The following is a 22,506-nucleotide window of genomic DNA, read 5'->3' on the forward strand; positions in this document are numbered from 1 at the left end:
ACGCAAAATTTAATACAAACTCGTTGTTGCAAATTCAACTCCATTTTTAAAACTGTAAAAAATCGAAAACACGTGCAGAGGTAGATGTACTCAAGATGGTGTAACTTTTACAAATGTCAAGCTATGACGATAAAATTTGGTGAAAATGTCAATGAGAGATGTGGCAACCTAACCAAAAAAAACAAAACTCAAATCAGCTGATTCAGAGCATCACCTGGTGATAATTCCGGGAACTTTTTGATCAAGGTATGGCGGCCCCTTCCTTCCCTAAAATCTTCACCTGCGCCTGAAGGCTCCGTCCAGATATTCATACGTCCACGCAAAGAACAACTTTAAATAGATACAGCATTTTTTATTCATATGTTTAGTCTTATCAATCGATTTTTATTTAATATTATAAATATATTAATATAAATATATTTGTTTCATGTGTGTTTTGTCATTTCAAGAAATGTTTAAATTTTATATATATAAAACATACATAAATAATATTCTTGAGGCTTCCACGGGTGCTTCCTATATGAAAATCATGCGTTTCGCGGGTTTTCTCCGTGTCCAGATCCATTCTTGGAATGCCAATGTTTCGTGAATCTTGCAGTCCACTTCATCAGGGCGAGGAGCAGCCTGATACTGAGCTGTTTCTCCGAGCTGTTCCCTTTATATTACGCTGCTTGTTGGAATGGTAGCGGGCGGAAGAAGAAAATTGTGGGTGGTTGGCATTCCAAGAATGGATCTGGACACGGAAAAAACCCGCGAAACGCATGATTTTCATATATAAATAATTTTTATATGGGAAAATCGTGGTGTCTTAATTCAGTGCCGCATGCCGCAAATTCGCCGCCACTGTTTTACATGTTTCCTTCAAATGTCTCATTTGTCTAATGCGAGAAGCGCAGGGTAAGCGTGAGATGGAAATTAGATGGTCGCGTTTAACGCTAAATACGCGACAACGAATATCCAGCAGCAAAGCAGGACATTTTGACAAAATCAAAGTCAGATCGTCCTAAAGTGAAAAATTACCAATTCTCGACATAAAAATGTCTTAAAGGTCAAATATCGTTTGAAGTCTTACATATAGGTCGAAAATTACGAAGTTTAAACCTACGAAATGCCTTCAAAGTTCAGTGACTTTAAAATTACACATTAGCTTATAAATGACCAAATTTTTATCAAACATGCGCCTTCAAAATCGATTCAACTTATAAGTCAAAATTAGAACCTCGTCTGAAGGAAATGCGCCCTGGTTGTATTACCTAATTTCAACCTCGTAGGCGATATGAGTTAATACGTCAGAATTACCTAATTTTTGCCTTATATAAGTCCTTTGTGTTTGATTTGACTAATAGGAAATATTTAAGGCACGAAATAAACCTCGCAGTCGTGTTGGAAGCTAACTACAAAGTTAATATTACCACAAAAAATGACCTATGAGGGAAATTGGTTTAATTCTTATTCAATATTGACCAAAAAATTCTCGAAAGATCGCTCGATCAGGGAGAACGCGTTTTTCTTTCTGCGTTAAGGGCCTCTTTCACCAACTCCGATTAACGCTAATCAATATTAACTCAATCACCACGATTGCCACCGTGAGAACTAAACACAGAAAAGGAGGAGAGAGGAGACGTTCTGATACATTAAACTGCTATTGGCACTTCTGCGAGTTAATTGTCGATTAATTTAACCAGAAGTTGACGAAAGAAGCCCTAAGTGTTACTGTTGCGTGATCTCTAACATTTTGGTTATGTATCGATTTTTATATGTATTGATCCAAAGATCTCGACTTTGAAGTCAATCTAACTTATAAATAGGGAAATTGGACTTGTTAATCAGAATGCCTTATTGATCGATAAGACGTCTTCAAAGTCAACGATTTGGAAGTAAAAATGTCTTGATTAAGGAAATTTGGCCTCAAAGTTAGGCATTTGGCTTTCACAATAAGGAAATTCGACCTACAAGTCGAAATTCAGACGAAAACGATAAGCCAGCCATCATTACGAGAACTGTTCTGTCCGCCATGATACATTAAAATGCTTTCCAAAATTATGCATTATAAAATATAAACCATTATAACTCTTGGAATGATTAAAAATTGCAAAAAAATTTCTATTTCACGCTACTTTTAATGTAGGTGCGAGATTATAACATTTTTATTGTGCTAAGTGCAAAACATATTGTTGTCAAATAATTAACGATTAATTAATTATTGTTTAAATTATTTGTTTTCGAAGGCGCGTTGGTTTTAGCGAAGTAAAATAAAAATCTGTACAGAAAATCTTTCACACTTATATTTCTGTCACATATCGAGCGATATTCAGTTTCAAAACTGACGTGGAGATGGACTGTTAATATTTTATTCCGACCTTCCATAGCTAGTTGGAACCATATCACCCATATGTTATATAGCTGTTATCCGTCTAGACAGAATTTTTTTTTATTGAGAATAAAATGGGGAGCCTTCAGGTACATAAGCCTATTGGGCTCAGACGGTTACAAGGTTTTTGGTTTTTCCTTATTTCTAAGATTACCTTACAATTATACTAAACGCTTGTAAAGGGGGCGTCCACTGTCTAAAATCATTACACAGTTAGATATCCCAATCCAAATTGAGCTACTCACGTCGAAAAAGCTAGATAGAATTATTAGGATTGTGCAGCGCTGCCATCTTTAGATGTCGACGAGCTGAATCGCCGCAAAAGAAAAGAGGGCACAAGTTAGTCAGAATTAGGTTAAAATTACCAAAATATTACCGATATTCGATCTTCTGCTAGGTTTATTTGACCAAATTCGACTGACTTATAAGACGAAATGCCTTCCATTACCTAATTTAGACGATAAAATTACATCAACTTTATTCCCCACTTACTTCCTTTCGACATCGATACTTACTTTCTTTCGACATCGATTCGACGTAAATTGGGCTTGGTCGAACAGATTTTATAACCTATCAGAAGGTCGAATAGACGTAATTTCGCCCTATTTTGCTGCTTGGGTACCGCTATCTCGAGACATCTCTACCTCGAGGATATCTCTACCTCGGGATTCACTCATCCGCATGCGAAATGTTTTCGTGACCTAATTCCCAGCATACGTAAAAGCGCGAAGAATGAACGGATACTTAGCGGCGAAAGTCAACGCCACGTTGATGGAGATAAATGGCCGTAAAAGTTACAGCAATTCTTTCCTTCCGGATGTCTCGTTGATCCGAAACACGCGGAAACGTCAGATTATCATGATATGGCGGCATCAACTTCGGCCTATGGGTCGGCATGTCACGGGCTGAGAACCCTTCGGTCTATACTTTCCGTTTTCTGACAAAATATGTGCGGACGTAGGGGCTTTGCAAAATCACTGTCCCTTCAATCGTAAATTCCAGGCGAAGAGAAATTAGGAAAAGGGAAGAAATGAGATTTTATTCGTAACGAAAAGTTGTAGAGACTACACAAACACATTATTTTATATTTATGTTAAAACCTGATAAAATTTTTGTGTTGAATTTGTAATATATTATTGTTAGTTTAACATAATGTGATTGTGTTATTTAAATATTTTGTGTTAATTTGATATTCAACATTTCATAGTCTTAAAATAACACAATTTGTAAGTAAATGATCGAACAAATAATATAAAAATAATGTATTTTAAAAAACGTAAATTTATTGAAGAAATACGCTTCCAATTTGTATATAAATTGTTTCACATTTTTGTATTACATTTTCGTGTTTTTTTGCATAATATTTGTAATATTTTTTAACGTATTCATCTTATGTTAAATTAACACAAAAATTTGGATGGACATTTAAGACACGTGAAATGTATCAAACTTAACACAAATTTTCCAGCTGTATTCCTTTTTAAATATAAAAGACAAAAATAAAACGGTAGAAAAGTCGTTTGACAAATTTTATGACACTGCAAATACTGTAAAGTTTATAAAAACTGAAGAAAATCTGAGATTTAATTTTAAACAGACATTATTTCTTTATAAGGAAGAACATAAAAAAGATTTTATTTTCGTGTTCTTTGTTTATATTCTTTTGCTTCTTTTTTCTTCTAACAATAAGAATAAGTATGATGAAAGATCCGAAAACTATAATGTTAATACACTGGATTTTAAGTCATAAAAACGGCGTTGAATAGAACGAGATATTCTACTCGAGTACATCTTGAGAGATATCGCTACGTTTCTTTTAAGGACGCGAGCTATCGCCGGTCTATCACCGTATATTTTCCAGTAATACGCTTACGCTGAAATTTATTTCATTTATAAACTTCTCGAGCCATTCATCACTATCAAAACGGTAGACTTTCATTCGGCACTCATCTCGTTGCGCGAGCCAATGTACTTTCACATTGCTATGAGGGATAACGTATGAAAAATTAGGTCGCTGTAATAAGTGTAATGCGTAACATGAGTTACGGCGCGGCGGCGAGTTATGGGAGAGGAGAAAAAGCTGCGTGCGTAGGCGATACTGAGAACGAGATTCAGCCTATCGATCCACCGTTGTTGTCGGTGCAACGTCCTCTAATTAACATAAAAGTGAAAAAAGACATGTTGCCGCCGTAACGTTTACAGATCTAAAGGTATGCGACTTTTCGCGGATTGCAAATCAACACTTTTGCTAAAAAGCATTAAAAAAAGCTAAACGATGTAATTTATACTTAGACTCCTAATTGAAATAGCTTCAAAGAATCCCCATACTTCGTGCGTCACAAAGATAACAATTTTTTTGGGCTTGCCGTCGCGTCCGCTATTAGCGTCTTGATCCGCGATTTACCTCCCTTGATATTTAAAGGTCACTTTATTTAATTACGGAGGGATCTTTAATTTAACTGATCCGTGCTGACACGTTCTACATAACCATCAATCGAATTATTAAAAAAAATCCCTTTGACTAGAAATATTTACGAGTACAATACACAAACGTATATTTGCTTTACATAATTTTTTCTATTTCACAACCCGCATCTTTCGACTCGCGGATATTTCTTATCAATTTTGCATAAATGCAACTATTATCGTTAAGCTCTCTTCAAATGATTCATAATTCAGCAGCAGATTTTAGAATAAATATAGTATTTAATATACATTATTTTGCATGCTATATATCTTGTCACAGGCGTGTATTTTAACATATATTTTATATACATGCATATATATATGCATCATATCTTTTTAAAATGCTTTCCGTAGAAAGCATAAAATTATAAAATTTATAGCACATCAGATTCATAGTATAATATCATGTGAAAAGAATGGTTTCCCTGAACTATTTAAAAATTTACAAATCTGAAAATAATTATGTTGAATTATCAAAATAATTATGCAAAACATTTTTTCTATTTTTACCTTGGATTTTTTATCTATCCGCTTAATTATTCTTTCTATAGAATGTCTATAACTACCATCAGTGTTTTCCGTTATCTAGATAAAATTATTTAGATAATTATACTTATAGATGAAGAAATGGCTTTATCTTATCTTTATCTAGATTATTACGAATATAGATTATCATTTTAGCTGCATCGTTGAATAGTATTGACGGTATTTTGAACATTTTTAATTCCTTTCATGAGAGGTTACAGTTCACGATGGAAGTTGGCAATGAGGGAAGATTAAGTTTTTTAGATACCTTGATTATTATTGAGAATCAAAAGATCGTTTTTGATAGATATCATAAAACAACCTTTTCTGGTAGATTTCTTAATTTCTATTCACATCACCCATTATGCCACAAAAGGGGCGTGATTATTGGTATGGTCGATAAAATAATCCTATTATCCTATCCCCGTTTCCACCAAAAAAATTTAATCAATGCAGTCAACATTTTCTTAAATAATGGGTATCCAATCCAGTTCATTTTTTCTACCATGGAAAAAAAGAATAAAATGACAATAAACAAATCTAAGGAAGAGAGTACATGTTAATTTGCACACACATATCAAAGACAAATTCTTTACTATTCCGTAAAAACAATCTCTGAAAGTTTCTTGCCTATTTCAATGAGATTTAGATGTAAACTAACATATACTATCCCTAACACTTTAAAAAATTTAATAAAAAAGGAAAAAATCGACTCGAATTACTTTCTAACCAAAATGTAGTTTATAAAATTTCATGTGATGATTGCGAAGCAAGTTATGTGGGCCAAACCAAAAGAAAATTGAAAACGAGATTGCATGAACACATCTCTGACATTAATAAAAAAAACAGGCTCTCCAACAGTTGTCACCGATCATCGTATCGATTATAATCACAATTTTAATTGGAAAGATGTTAAAATATTAGACAATGAACCTTCATATAATAAAAGATTGATTTCAGAAATGGTTTACATTAAAAGACAAAAGCAAGGTCTAAATAAGCAAATGGAAACGGAATCCTTACCAGAATCTTATCTCCAAATCATACAGTCACTTTTCCCTTCCTAATTCTTTTCTTATTCCTCCCTCTCTCTCAGTCATTATCTTTCCCCTTCCTAACCTTACTTCTCTCCCTTCTCATTTTACATACAACCTTCTTCCTTTTTCTCCATCATTTCAATACTTAACGTCTATTCTTGTCTATGTCACATCAATTTGTCTCATAACTCTAACGTATTTTTGAACTGAGTCGTCTTCTTTTTATTAACTGATTATGTAATCGTAACCATATCTTTCTAATGAGGACTTGGTACAGCTCAATCTTGACTTACTTTTAGGTAAATATTCTTTTACTTTATATATAATCTTGCATTTCGTTTGTGTCCGAAACACAATAATATACATAATCTTTTATACATCAGTGTATTTTTATATCTTAATTATGATTAATGTATAACTTTATACTTATTTTACCTTTCTGTAATTTCGAGAAAAAAATTTTTATTTTTTTAATTTTAATTATAATTTATGTTAACAGAACTATGATTCCTATCAGACATGAATTAAACAGAAAATTCCGCACACATGACTAATATTTTCGGATAATTAACGTTGCACATGAGACAGGATACTTGAATAGATACTATGTATCATCGATGAATAGACAGCATTTCTTATTATTTCTAATTTTTTTTTATAACCGCCAAAGTATGTTACTCGTTTAAAATTTGTTTTTATATTTATATTTATTACATTGATAATGACCCGATCGGTATCGAAACATATGTTTGTATTTTTCCTTGAATATTAAAGTTTAAATTTTTGGCTCGTAGCCTTTCGATTTTATTTTTATTAATATAGATTATCTTTATCTTATCTTATATAAAATCTTTTTCAAATTAACTAAGATTATAGAAGAGTATTGTAAAAAATTTCTACATAACCTCTAGTAGTAGTAATGATAAGAATTTTTTTATGATATAAATAAAACTGAGATTAGTATGACATCAGTCATAATTCAAAGCAACATTGAAGTACTTTTATATTTAGAAGGTAAATCTAAGGAATTAGATATTCTTAATTTGTATCCACACGTCAAACAAATTTTTTTTAAATATGATACACATCATTGCCATTATCAGCGCCAGTAGAGTGCCTTTTTATTTGTGGACAACAAATATTAATTCCACGTAGAAACCGTTTGTTAGGCGAAATGTTCAAAAAACTTTTATTCGAAAAAAATAAAGATTAATAAAAATATAAATACATTTTTTGTATCCTAATGCCCAATTTCTTCACTTCCAGATAAGTTGCGGATAACCTTATTCAGGAGATATCTCTATTGTATTCTAAAAGATATCTCTTGGATATAAAGTTATCTAGAGGTGCAGAAATTGGGCATAAATCGTTTTACTAATAGTTAGTTAAAAACAAAATTATCTTAAAAATTATCTAGATAACAATTTTTTAAATTTCATCTTTTATCTAGATTAATGATAAAGTTAATCATCTTCATCTTATCTTAGATACATTTTTGTGTGATTTATCTTATCTGTATCTCATTAATTTTTAATTCTCTAAACGCAACACTGATTACTATACAGTAATGTTCAGTGCCAAGCGTAATGAGCAATGTTGTGCATAGATGATTTTAAAATTAGCTAGATAAAGATAAGATGAAAATTTGGAAATTTTTCTTAGATAAGATAAAAATGATTCAATTAAATTCATTTAGATAATCTAGATAAATTTATCTGAAAATTCATCTGAAATTTTTCAGATAATTTTTTTTATTTTTAAGACTTATACTTACAGTTACAACAAATAATAAAAAAATTCATACAAAAGGCTATAGGAGTCAACTTCTGGTTGTTAAAAATTTCGAGAAGTACATTTAATTAATAATAACATATGATTTCGACTCCTGTTTGAGTCATCTTCAGCGTTACAACCTTAATATTACAACAATTAATATCGCAGTAAATGTCTTTAATTTTAATTTGCGATGACGTTCTGTAATTCTCATATGATTTACTATTGCTTTGTATGTGACTTGTTGACTCCGTGAGGTGAGCACAATTTTTATTTCTGTTGTCCTCTATATTATTCACTTTCTTTAACGATGTTTTTAAATTTTAGCTTGAGTTTTTATCCACAACGGTCACATACAAAAGGAGAGAAAACTTTGAAGACATTGACTGCGATATATTAATTGCTGTAATATTAAAAGGTTGTAACGCTGAAGATGACTCAAACAGGAGTCGAAACGTACGAAATCATACAGTATTATTAATTAAATGTATATCTCGAAATTTTTAACAGCCAGAGGTTGACTCCTATAGCCTTTTGTATGAATTTTTTTTATTGTTTGTCGTATCAATTAAAGGAATCTATAACTTATTAGTTTTAATTTAATTTCATTATTACTCACAGTTAATAAAAAAAATATAAGATTTTGCTTTATCTTTTCTGTGGCTGAACTAGTGTACAATTTTGGAACTTAAAATGAGATAGGTATATGTTTGATATTTGGCGAAAGAGAGAAAGAGAGTTCTATGCACTACAACTCTTTGCACGTCTAGTGCAAAAATAAAAAGCAGAGGGTCGATTGTGTATCTCGAAATAAGGTAAAAAAATTGCAAAAGTAAGCAAATTCACTAGAATAGTTATAATTTAATTGGTTAATATTTAGTTAGAATTTGCTCACTTTTGTAATTTTCTCCTCATTTCAAGATACACAATCAACTCTCAAATCGCTTGAGTGCAAGTGAGTAGTTATATAAGGTTTGTTCGCGTTGCATGAAATCCCCAAATATTTTTGCACTTAAAATGAAATAGATATACATATATTTGAAAAGAGAGACAGCGAAGGTGCCGAATACAAAAAGTGCAAACAACGCGAACAGACCTATCTACCACTGTATGCATCCAGTTTCTCCTTAAGGCTGAAAACTTTTCTGTGAACATGAACTACATAAAAGCGAATATTTCAATATTCAACACATTTTCAGCAATATAAAACGTAAACTAAATTATCTCAATGTCATTCTAGATAAAGGTGACACTTTTTTTCATCTAAAATGGAGATGAAGATAATTAATATTTTTATTATCTTGATAAAGATAAGATGACATTAAAATTTTTCATCTAGATGATCATCTAGATAATTTTATCTAGATAAGATCCAACACTGGTAATGAGTAACACTACACAAAGTTTTGACATTCTAACAACCTACTTGTGTGCCCTACATAATTATTTTGATGGTCCGACAAAATTATTTTTCTATGTATATATCTAGCTGAATTTTTAAATATTCGAACAAAACCGTCCTTTTTGTGTAAGATTATAAAATTCTATCCTAAATTCTAACATTGCCATAATGGAGCAAAATTCTCTCATGATTGATATGTCTTCGTGCAATTATTACGAAAAAACAAATATCAAACGTGATATTATCGCGATGTAGAAACGTGTAATGAATCGAAAGATAATGCATTCTCGATGATCGATCAAAGTGAAATGGCGTACCATTGATATCACTGAATACTGCCGACGTCGGTTAAATGTCAACACACCTCAAAAGCGGAAATTCGAGAGCACGTACGGACCGTATCAGTCACGATGTGCGTAAACGCGATGCATGGATAACACGCATAACGAATGAATGATATCCTAAATAAATGGCCAGCTCTTCTCGTTGTTTTCCCGTATTTTATAAATTCTGACGACTACGGTTGAGCTTTTCATGCGCGACGGCAATTTTACTTCCAGAAAGATGAAAAAGCGACATAGCGACATAGCGTGGTAATACCGCAACTCTTTTTTTTTTGGACCATCGGATATCGTCACGATTTTTAAAATAAAGTCCTATCTGTGCGAAAACAGATTGTAAAAGATGAAACCCGAGAATTTATAAATGAAACACAGAAACATATTTTATGTTAATTAACTGAACGTGAATTTGCGAAATTATTCATTATTCTGCCACATTAATTTTTTGGCACTCAGAATTTATCAGATATAAAACATGTTAAACGTATATTTCTTAAATTTTTTTTACTGAAATTGCATTCCTTGCCTATTGCAGTTCGTCCTATAATAACAAATAATTTTTTTAACAGATATTCAATTTTTCATTTCTATAGTAAAGAGAAGGATATTTAATCCCTCATGCTTAATTTAAATTTACCGTTATTATTTGTAGAGATTGTATTTAACAGAGAAACGTTAATTATTAAATTTGAATCTGTACAAAGCATATAAATTAATATCAAAAATACTCAATAATATAAATTGTTTTAATGCAGATAAATAATTAATATTGTTATACTGAAAGCTGATATGTCGCACAATAGAATCACCGCTTTTATTAAAGCAAGATGTGAATTTCCAGTCGCCATGGGCAGGTGCCAGAGCACGCCTGGTCTGGTGGAGTCGCGGGGCCGCGTGTCGCTGGAGGACATGTGGATATCGCCGATCGACCTCAAGTCCACCCACGCGTACTCGACGGCCGCCTCGTTGTTCTCGCCGAGTCCGAGTCCGATGACGCCTCGCGCCATGCCGGGCACGGGAGTCCTAGTGGACGCGAACAACGTGCCCAGAGGCGCGGAGAGCCCGATAAGCGGGGCCAGCAGTGGTCCCAGCAGCGAGGACCAGACGGCCAGGGCGCCGCCGTCTGCCGCGACCCAAGCCTCCACCGGCAGGCAGTCCACTCATTCCGGTAAGCTCCCCTCATTCACCCCGATGTGACATTAGGAGACCGTATCTTTTCTTAGACTTTCGACCCAAAGTAGGGTTCTACCTCTCCTCTGCACAAAATTGTAAATTTTCTGGCACATTTTTGAAAGGATACTGACCTTGGTAGAAATGTATACAATTTTCCTAGACACTCATCCAGTGACTTCGTCTAGTATTACTGTATTCTCATTAGTTGTAACAATACTGTGTAGTAGAGACCCTCTAATCAGAGTCTGGACACCTGAAGTCTGCCATTATTCATCGAAAAATGCGAGAGAGAAAAATCATGCTATCTCACTCTAGTGACGCTGTAAGTTGTAGCTCTGTAAACTTCATAGTTTCTGACGAACGACATTTTGGCATTGTTTCATCATTGTAATTTGAGTCTTGTGTGGTCTTGTGTGGCTGCTCGAACGTGTTTTTTTGCAATTATTCTTTTTTCTGGAAAAAAATGGTTTGGTGCTCAGTTCCCTTCTGCAATAATTCCTCTGAAAAGGGGTATAGTATGAAAGTTCTCCCAAAAAGTTCTCGGCTTAAATGTTATAACGCAAATACATTACTTTTTGTTAACTTATCAACATTTAAAGTTTTTTTAAAATTAGAAAGCATTTATAGGCATTACAGCCTTTATTTTCACATGATGCCTAATGTAAATTTACAAAACTTTTGTTTGAAAAATTTGATGCTATTCCAGCAGATCACATTTCAAATTGTCACCATTTGCGTACAAAATTGTATAAAAAATTTTTGCTATGCTAAAATTAAAATTTAAAAAACGTAGCAGCATTTAATCGTAAATATTATGAATCGATGACCATGCATCATGCATTTAAGTAAAAATGTGATGTATTTTCATTATGCATTTAAGTAAAGGAATAATTCTTTTTATTATGCGTTAAAGGAATAATACATACATGTAAAAGTTATTACAGAAAATATTTAATAATGTTAACATAAGTTAAATAATAATAAAAATAAAAATTTTAATTGATTCTACTTCAATTTTTACGAATTTATTAATTTTTACAAATTTGGATTTAAAGAAATTTGCGAGAATGGATGATAAATATCGGACCAATCACAAACCGGGGAGAGGTAACCAGACTCTTATTAGAGGGTCTCTACTGTGTAGGAAATGGACAAGAACTTGGTAAAATTTTATTCAGTGACGGAAGCAGTTTTCCCCTGATAAAAACATATGCAATTTGTATAAACTGCACCTGCCTAGTTATTATCTAATATTAATAGATTATTAATAATAAACGATTTATTAATTATAAATTAATAATATATTATTATTATTATTATACATTTATTATTCTGTATGTTCTTTATGTTCAGCAAATAGAGTTGAATTTTGATTAACTACAGGCAAAGCATTACATCTTGATTGGAATTCTAAGTAGTTTTATTTCTCAGTTACTAGACAAAAGTTAATAAACTGTCTGTAAATCTACTGTTAATAAACAGTATAGAAGTGGATCTTTTATCTATTGCATTGTTATGTATTATAACATTCTACATATCTGGTATATCTGTATCACAATCGCAACTCGTAATCTTCTTACGGTTTTGCCAGTAGTGGCTATAACTACTGGCATTTCAATTTAATTGACTACTGCGCTACTTCTCAAAAAATCGATGGTAAAAGCGGATTAATGAATATTCGGATTATAAAATAAAAAATAATGATATTAATTTATAATTATTAAACAGAATAATAATTGCCTGTATGAGACAAAATTTTTTTAACAAAATAAGAAAGAAACATCGTAGAAAAGTATAGGTAAAATAAATAAATTTATTCTCCGAGTCAGAGTGGATTCAATATAATGATTTATGAAAAGTAGCAGATATTTCTGTAAGCACTCGCAACGTCGAGTAATCACGTAAATTATATTTTCCGATCATCAATAAAATGCTGCGGACGCAATGAAAATTTTATCCTATCCCAATCATGCTTGATAACTCGTAAATTCATTTTACCTGTGTAGGACAACTTTCATATCGGATTTATTTTAAAAATATCATCGATCGCTACCTCGCTGGCGATTCTTTTGCGATATTATACCGGGGTATATAAATCATTGCCGATAACGGTGCCGACGATGTGCTCGTCGGCAAACTGCTGACGCAAAACCGTAGTTTCTTATAGACTATAAGACTTCGCGATTAAGTGAAGCGCGAACATGGAGAGAATAGGAAGACCTTCGTAGCCTCTCACTTTCTAGTCATCAATATTTCACGTTCCATAAAAGCTTTTTTAGAAAGGCCGTGTAATGTTTGTACCATAAACCATCGATGTCGTTACGTTCGATTGAACGTTTTGTAATAAGTTCCATCCCGGAGGTATTTTCAGAACAAAAGACTCTGAAAGCGCACATGTGCTCGCATACACAAGGTCCCAGATTCTCCGCAGCATTATGAAAATTGTCATCATTCATGATATCTCTAGAAATGCATTTTATTGTTTATATCGTTACGATTCATTTATCTCGGAAAATTTAATCGTCATATTTGAATAAGCTTTAATTGTTTATTATTATGTAGAGAAAGATTGATGAACCGTGCAGTATTGTGCGCGTCTCCGGAAGAGACTTTATCGCGCCTTCATAAACGAACATCCGATTCAGTCGCAATCTCCGCGCCACGGATTAAAATTCCGCGGGATGTGATCTCATTGCAAATCAAATCTAACCAGACGTGAATAACGCGGAGCGTGTCGCGCGAACGCTCGCCGTTTATCGGCGGCTGTAAAACGGCAAAAAGGTAAATTCAGAAATACCGTGAGAATAATGAATGACGAGCGACGCTCGGCGCCACTCGTAAAATAGCGCCCGACCATTAACCCCGATAGATACGATAGGTAGTAACGATTTTAACGTGTTTCTGCCGACGTTTATATGTCGTTTGGGGAATAAAATCCCCTCCCCCCCCCGCTTGCGCGCACTGGAAATTCCACTGGTAATCGAGCGTTTCCGTTTAAAGCGTGTGTATGAACAAAACGCAATATGACGCTAATACCTCTCCTCCGAAAATAAAGCGACAGATTTCGCTGCGGGCGGTAACAAATCGGATGCGATCGACAGTATACTGATTTAACTGGCGAAACATCGCCACGCGTAATCGCTATTCCGCTGGGTATGGTAAAATGGAAAAGCGATCTCCCGAAATAGCCGCTGCAATTCCATGCCGAATTCGAATGTTGACGCGAGGAGTGACACGATCAAGACGAGTCTCTCGACAATACTCGGGGTTTCTTGAATGGCCAGACGATACACCGCGGTAATTCGTGAATTAGTTAGCAGTTTGCTAATGCTAATTCTCGTACGTTGTATCAGCTTTCGATGCGACCGAGAGAAGCGGCTTCATCTTGTATGCGAATTCTATTATTGCGCTAGTGCAACCGTTGTACCAAGAGAGAAATACTAATCGTGCGCATTAATCAACATCAGTGAATCACAAAGACTCGCGAATGCGCTCGAGGATTCATTTCGCATTCATACACGCCGGCGCCGTTAAGTGCAGAACTCGTTTGTTGCTCTTTCCACGCTCCTCTCATCTAACTTTCAACAATTGATAATTGCGCGCACTTGTACTATAGCAGCGGACTAAAAGACAAAACTTCGTACTCTCACGTGTATATTTAGTATGTAATCAGGACCGTTGCAAGCAGATTGTGCACAAAGGTGCATTAACAAGGAGGGGGAGAAGGTCCCAAATTAAGTTTCAAAAATTAATACTTTATTCTCTCTAAATTCTTTAGAATAAATCTCACTTCAAGAGAGTGAAATCTCACTTTAAAAAAGTGAAAATTCTACCACTCTTTTTTAAAAGTAACAAAATTTTTACTCTTTTGGAGTGAGTTCACTCCAAAGAATTTAGAAAGCTCCTGTAACACTAATTGCGTGTACTCGCTTCTTTGTCAGATTTCATTTCTTCCGAAACGTATTTACTGTACATAAATTTAAAGAAACCGTACCATAAAATCTGAAACTATTAGTCGGATTGGATAGTTATCTTTCGATGCTATTAAAATCTTCCAATATACCTATACAGATCCATACCAAACTATTTTAGCATTAGAATACTGATCATGTAACATTTTCCCTAGAGCGAAAACGTGAAAAATGGAAAATTGTTCTATTAACTTCAATAGCAAAGTTTTCATTTTTTACATTTTCACTCTACAAGTTACAACACCCCAGAACAAAAATTGCGTTCTTTCTAAAGATATCTAATAAAAAATTATTTTAAAAAATATCTTATTTAAAAGATTGATAAATAAAAATACTGCGAATATTTTTTTTATATTCGACTGTGATTGGTCAATTCTTACAATTGCAACCATTTAAAACTACGCTTACGCAATTGTGGAATGGTCTTTATATGTATATCAGCAGCGGTCCTGCTTGTAGATAATATCTATATGTAAAGTTGAATGTCTTTCATTGAAACGCGATCTCCACATTATGCGGAAGATGGAGAATAATTCAACCGCCAGTTGTAACTATCCCATTCGTATTGGGCGTTCTCCTGCTTGCTTATGTTTTCATCTCATTTATATTTAATTGTCTATTTTTATATAAATCTGAAATCTTTTTCTTAAGTAAGATTTGTTAATTAACTTAAGATTTGTAATTCATTATTTTATTGTGTTCCTTGCCTCAACATATGACACTGTTTCAGCCACTGTAGTTGCTTTCCTATCCTATAAAAATTATAAAATTTCCAGATGCACCATTCTTATTTCTTCATCACAAGAACATCACAGATGTTTTTTGTAAAATTACTAATATAATTTTTTGTAAAATTACTAACTTAATTTTGAGGAAAATGTGAACAATCTCTGTATACCAACACTTGTCTTGTTTCAGGAATGACTTGCAACAGTATGACGCAGCTGGTGAGCGAAGGTACAACGCCTTTATTTGGCACCCACGAGGCTCTGTTGGCGGAGATTCAGCGTCTCCGCGAGCGCCTGAAGTGCCTGGAGACCGAGAACGCAGCGATGAGCGTCAAGCTGAATCAGCAACAGTGGGAGGTCGAGCATCGATTGGCTGAAATCGAGATGCAGATCTGCGGGGCAAGCTCGACCTCGAGCGTCGAGGACAACAATGAGAGAAATCGGGAGAGCATTATTTAACGAGAAACAATGCCGCGAGAGCGCGGCAAGACCAAGATCGAGCGGGTACGCCACTACGTTGTCGGAACCGCTGATACTAGGTATTTAACTTATTATTATATTTTTAATATTTGACTTGAATCACCCTCGTAATATATCAAGAGCATAAAAGCCGACGTTAAATATTTTATGCATTATTACTATAAAATACGAATCTATAACACGTTATTACTGTAAAATGCAAATCTATAAAGTTATTTACGCATAAAACATGACCTATTATTATTGATTTGATCACAAAGCCTTTGTTTTTATATTACAGTTTTATTTCTTTTTTATTGCATTATTACAATTATTACAGCAGCAATATTGCTGTTTGCGTTGTTTTATCTTTTCCTTCCTTCTATATATACTCACAAGGAGAGATATAGTGAAATGTCTCCTTTCAATTTTGATGAGCTTTTGATATTTGTAGTCTAGACCAAAATAAAGGACACGTATTTTTATACGTGTCCATACGGTGTCGTACTTTTAGGGGCTGAAACATCCAATCGATTCTTTCAGAGCGAATATTAGCGATACCATGAGAGATGAAAAAATTTTTTTAAATAAAAGTTGAATGATTTCAAGAATACTTTTTATAATAGAAAAAAATTCTTAATAAAAAATTTGTGTTTATAAAAAGTATTTTTTAATTTTCACAACTATGGTATTGTTATAAAGTTCTCTTAAGGCCATTCGACTTTTACCTAAAAATTTTGTTTTATTTTTTATAATTTCGACGAAAATTTATATTTGCTTTCAAAAAAATAACTGATTTTCTTCAAAGGAATATTTCATCCTAAATGTAAAAAAAAATACTTTGTTTTGATCTAAACTACAACATATTAAAAACTCATCATAATTGAAAGAGGATGCTTTTCTGTATTGTCAATCCTGTAAAATCAAATTTCGCAATATAATAATTATTATTATTATTAATCAATCTTGCTTTTATACGGCAGGGACGGCGATCAGTCGGAGCTGGACGACGCGAGGGTCTTCAGTGACACGAAGTCGATCGGTAGCTTAAGCCAGCACCTTTTCGAGAGCGACGAGGACGAGCGTTACTACGGTACCTGCAACGGCTACGTCTCGCAGCCTGGCAGCAAATCGAACCTGCTGCTGTGTAGCGAGTGCGATCAGAAGACGCACACCTGCACCTACCGACCGCAAACACCTGACTCACATGCCGGCAGATACGTGGAAGAGCGCATAGATGACCGGCATCACTCGTGCCTACAGAAGCCCGGTGAAGCTGTCCTCTCCGCGTTCGTACCATATGGATCAGGATCGCGTGGCGCAGACATCGTCGCCGCGATCGTACCACGATCTGGAGCAAACAGTGCCGATAACGTCACCTCGATCCTACCGAACGCAGGAGCCACAGCTACGCTGGACCGCCAGGGATACGGACGATCGAGGTGACGTCGACAGAGGCGAGTACCTCGACCAGTTCTGGTCCGAGGATTGAACAAGTTCGTTCGCTTTGCTTTATTAATTTGAATGGCCTCGGTGTTCTCCGACGATCCTATGTCTTTCCACCATCTGGTATACACAATGTTTCCGGTCTTCGCACTTACATTCTAATCTAGAACTTTTATTCTACCCTAGCAAAAAAATCCAGGATATGTGAAATTCCTTCTTTAACTCTTAGTACACATATGCCTGTTTCTACCAACGTAGATTAACTTTAATCTCGACAATTTATTCTTCATTTTTTTCTAATTCTTAGAACTAGAAAAAGATGAAGAGTTAGTTGAACCGAGGTTAGAATTAAACTACTTCGGTAGAAATATGGACAATAATTTTCCTTTACTACACACAATGAGTAATTCATGTATCAGAGATTTCTTTTTCATTACTTTAATAAACATACAAAAATTATTAAGATTTTACATATACTTTGACATCTTTGGAAAGTATTTATAAGATTGTGTATAGATATTTAAGAAAAATAGTATATAAAAATGTTATAACTAATTATCAGATGCGCCTACTTTCTTGAAGAAAAAAGATATACAGGACATGAATTGCTCAATCGTGTATACTTAAGGGTTAATTTAATTTTTTTTTGTCATTATGTAGACTGCAAATCCTTATGTGAAATCTTTGAGTTTTAATCCTGTTACGAGAATGGATGTTATCACTTAACGTAGCTAGCAAATGCTCGCAAAACAACTTTATCGAATTAGAAAAGTATCTCTACTCTTCTCTCGTATTTTTATCTAAAAAAAAAAAAACACGTAGTATATCTTTCTATTCTATTTTTCGCACGCACACCGCCTATTCTCTCCGCTGATTTCGCTGCTGCTTGCATCCGCATTTCTCGCTGACGCTTCGCGCAATCTCCGATGCGACTGCCGTTGTCGGGGATTGCTTCTCAGAACGATCAGGCGATAATCCTAGATCGCGCGTGGCAACTCATCGAGCTAATCCGTCGATCTGCTCACAGACCGCGAAAGCCCGATCTGCGAGCTCTGCCGAGGTAACGGCTACGTCGTCGTGCACTGTGAGCACTGCGACTTCTCCAGCGACGGCGACCTGATCTGCTTCCGCTGTCAGAGCGATGAGGGCTCGTCCAACGGTCAGGTATGCCCGCGTTGCGAGCGGGAGGCCGGAGTCACGTCGAGCACTGGCAGATCCGGCTCCAGCGACGAGGGTAACGGCAAGTACCCCGTGGATGCCGTGGTGAAGATCCAGGTGAACGATCGGACGATCGATGTTGACTCCGACGAGACCCCCGAGAGCGAGAGCTCAGGCAATTATCATCCCCAGAGAGGTGCGATGGAGCGACTCGACACCATCGTCGAGACGAAGGGCGACACTGCCAGCGAGAACGACGAGGAAAACGGCGGCGGCACGAAGCTCAACGGTACCACTAGCGCGAGATATCTCAATTACATGATCGTGCTGTTCCTGTAAATAGAAGACGACGTTGAAGTAGATGCGGCCGGACCCGCGGCCCGCGGCTTGCTTGGCGCGGAAAGAGGGGTCCGCAAAATCGTACACGGGAGGGTCGTAAATTGTTGGATCGTTGAAGCGGCAATTTTCTCAATTAACTGATATCACCGTAATCTCTCGGAAATTATTTCAATCGTAACTATTAACCGAGCAAAAATGATTTTACCCGAGAAATTTCGACGTTTTCGTGATTTTCTAATTTCACTTTGACTTTGAGACCAGTGACGTTACGTTCACAATGTGCCGCGATCGATCCGCAAAATCGGATGGCTGGAACGATGGCGAACGCCAAATCATTTACGAACCGATGACGCTAATATCAAGGGGCCGCGGCTCGAGCCGCTCTGTAAATAAACTGCCACTGGATATAATTGATCCGTACAATATAGGACCGTATAGATTAATTAATAGATAGCTCGTATTAGTTAAGATGCAGATCAAGCGAGGCGGAAAGAGGGGAAGAGAGATAGAGAATGTGTGTGCGTGTGTGTATCACGTTCGACGCGCGCAGTATTGCCGTGAGCTGAGATCCGTGACGCAACGATCGACACGTTTCGACACGCGATTCTTGGAGCGGGTATGTGCAAAGATTATAATTACTCAGTTGCAGATTAAGGCTTATCTAGTCGCCAGTGACGGCGATGCGTCAATTTGGATCAATTAAAATTTATACGCCTTACAGTAATGTCGAGTCTAAGTAGCTTTAAATCGTAGACACGAGTGGGCAAAAATAGAACAGAAATTAGGACACTGCTCGTTAATTGTTATTAGTAATCGGTTGAGAATAATTTTGACGTTACTCGTTTTTCTCATCAATGAGCTCTATATTTTTTTTCCGATATTTTAAGGTTTGATAATTTACAGAAATTATTATTATTTAGTAATTTAAAGGGGCGAACAGGCGATATTGATCACAAGTAATTACGATTCTTGCACAACTCTCTACTAACTCATGTTCGGGACCAACTAAATCATCACCTACATCACTGCTTCCGACTTTCGCTTCCACCCGTGATCATCGTTTGTTCGTTCGGTCAGAAAAGGAGTTTAGAAAAACTCTTAATCTTTCGTTCCCGACGAAAATCGGCGACATTGTCATCTTCATAATGTATCGAGACAGTCGAACCGAACACTTCATTCTCCCACAGCGAAGAAGGCAGGATAGAAGGACGCGATACACGAGCGCGCGAACTCACCGAATCTCGTGATAAAGAGGAAGATAAGAGAGAAAAGACCATTTCGTTCTCCTCCCACGTTTGTAACACGCGGCAGCGATTTTTTTTAACATTTATAAATTATGGAGTAGAGTCCTTAGACGTGTATGTTTTTTAACGTTCATCTTCCAATTGCATACACCGATGTATCTGAAATTTCCGGCATGTTGAAAAATGGATCAAATTTGCTAGAGTCATATAGATGAAAATGAAGAAGGTAACGAAAGAAGAGAAAAACCGATTCTCTTTCTTTCTTTTACTTTTTCGTCGATTCGAAGATAATGAAGAAGATAATCCGAGCGATCGCAAAGTCAAGCTGAGTGAATGGACGCATTATAAAAAACGACTGATTGAGACCGGTATAATTCCGAGTAATGTACTTATTGTCGATTTCACGAATAAGCATCCGCATAAAAATATACTACTAGTGCAATAAATAAATTCGATTAGTGTAATAGTGGTGGAGAAAATTTCGTTAAAATTATACTGAAATTTTATTGTGAAAATAAGTATTATTGATTAACATCATGTTTCAGAGGTTACACGACAAAATTATAATAAAAAAGTTTCTTTTATGAATTCTAGAACTAATTTTATGATGCATTGTTTTTTTGATGCAAAGTATTGTTTTTATGCGGGTTAGTATATTTTTATGCGAGCAGATTGTCTTGGAATGCTTTTAGTTACCATATATTTGAAATGCAAATTAAGACGAAGAAAATTAATAATCTTATGTGAAAAAGACATTAGAAATTTAAAAAGATTCAAGCATTTTGTACATCAGTACATTAACTCGCTTATTACGTCGAAATCATACCAGTGTCAATCTTTGAACTCGGGAGCGATCAACCCGAGGAGGTAGAAAAGCAACATAAATTTCGCGGACTGGGTTCATGTCATCTGTATGATATTCACCGAATAATGATTACCACGTAAGACATTATCCTTAGGAAGTATCAGTACCCGATAAGCTAATCCTCCGTGCTGCGAAGTCGCGGTAACCCGAAAAAAAGTGTAGAGAGAAACGAAGGTAGCAAGCAAGAAAAAAGGGAAGAAAACCGGTCAGTTCATCACGACCGGTAGTTCAATTTGAAAAACACATAGCGATTAAGTGCTCTTACTACGAAAAAAAAGAAAAAAAATACGAAAGCTTTGCGAAGATTACAGGCGTGTGTCCCGCACGATCTCGTCCGCTCGAGTTACGGCGTTCTCCGCGGCCGAGGGGAAACATCACTCTACTGCCACGTTGATTTAGAACACCTCTGTAAATTTATTAGGGGAATTTGTAACACGTTAGGGCGACATTTCGATAAACCGTTGAGATTATATTTACTCCCGTACGCGCGATCCCGAGATAGACGAGATACTCGAATTTCTCCGCCTCCGTCTCCGAGAACGAGCGGACTGAAAAGGGTCTGGAGATAAATGATTCACGCAAGACGCTCGGTATCGAGATAAAGTGCATTCGATGGCCAAAAGTACATCAGAGAGAAGTACCCAACCTTTGCGGTTTAAATTATTTCTAGCAAATAAAGCGTTCCTTGGAAAAACATTGCAACTTTGTTATGCATCGTTACATTGCAACATTATTATAAAAAGTGAGATTTTAATGACAGACGTTATTTTAAGGAAAAACATTGCATGGTTTTTTTCATTTTTTTTAAGATTTCAAAAATATTAATATAATTTAATTGTAATATACAATTATAATTAAATTGTCGATTATTAATTATAATATACATGTATTATATAATCACATATCGATTCAAAATTACTTAAACTCGATTCAAACTTAAACAATTTTGTATAGGGTACCACAACATATTATATCAAATCCAACTTGATGTAGAACAGTAAAGAATTAAAAATCAAATCCGTAAACACGAAAGCTCTTGAAAACTGTATTATACTTACGGGCGTTTTATTATTGAAATTACAGATGGAAGTTCTCGAATATGGATTGCTTTCAATTTCGAGAGATTTATTGGAGTTTTACTGTCGAGAGCTATTCAAAAAATAAAACTTACAAATACATTCAAAATTCAACGTTCATACATGTTATAA

At 35.2% G+C, this 22,506-nt stretch overlaps 1 protein-coding gene and 1 pseudogene across 1 annotated transcript in view; both read left to right on the top strand.

Moving 5' to 3' along the window:
- Positions 1-16,248, top strand: part of LOC108731463 (cyclic nucleotide-gated cation channel alpha-3) — a 179,723-nt gene extending 163,475 nt beyond the window's left edge. The window contains exons 13-14 of the mRNA XM_018461813.1: positions 10,757-11,083; positions 15,978-16,248. Of these exons, the coding sequence (XP_018317315.1) occupies positions 10,757-11,083; positions 15,978-16,246 (596 nt within the window). The 3' untranslated portion in view covers positions 16,247-16,248. The remainder of the gene's footprint in view (positions 1-10,756; positions 11,084-15,977) is intronic.
- Positions 16,249-16,255: 7 nt separating this feature from the next.
- LOC108731464 (uncharacterized) lies at positions 16,256-17,738 on the top strand (annotated as a pseudogene).
- The last annotated feature ends 4,768 nt before the right edge of the window (positions 17,739-22,506 follow it).

The sequence above is a fragment of the Mycetomoellerius zeteki genome, unplaced genomic scaffold (assembly GCF_001594055.1).
Source record: "Mycetomoellerius zeteki isolate Tzet28-1 unplaced genomic scaffold, Tzet1.0 scaffold128, whole genome shotgun sequence".
In the NCBI taxonomy this organism is placed as follows: Eukaryota; Metazoa; Arthropoda; class Insecta; order Hymenoptera; family Formicidae; genus Mycetomoellerius; species Mycetomoellerius zeteki.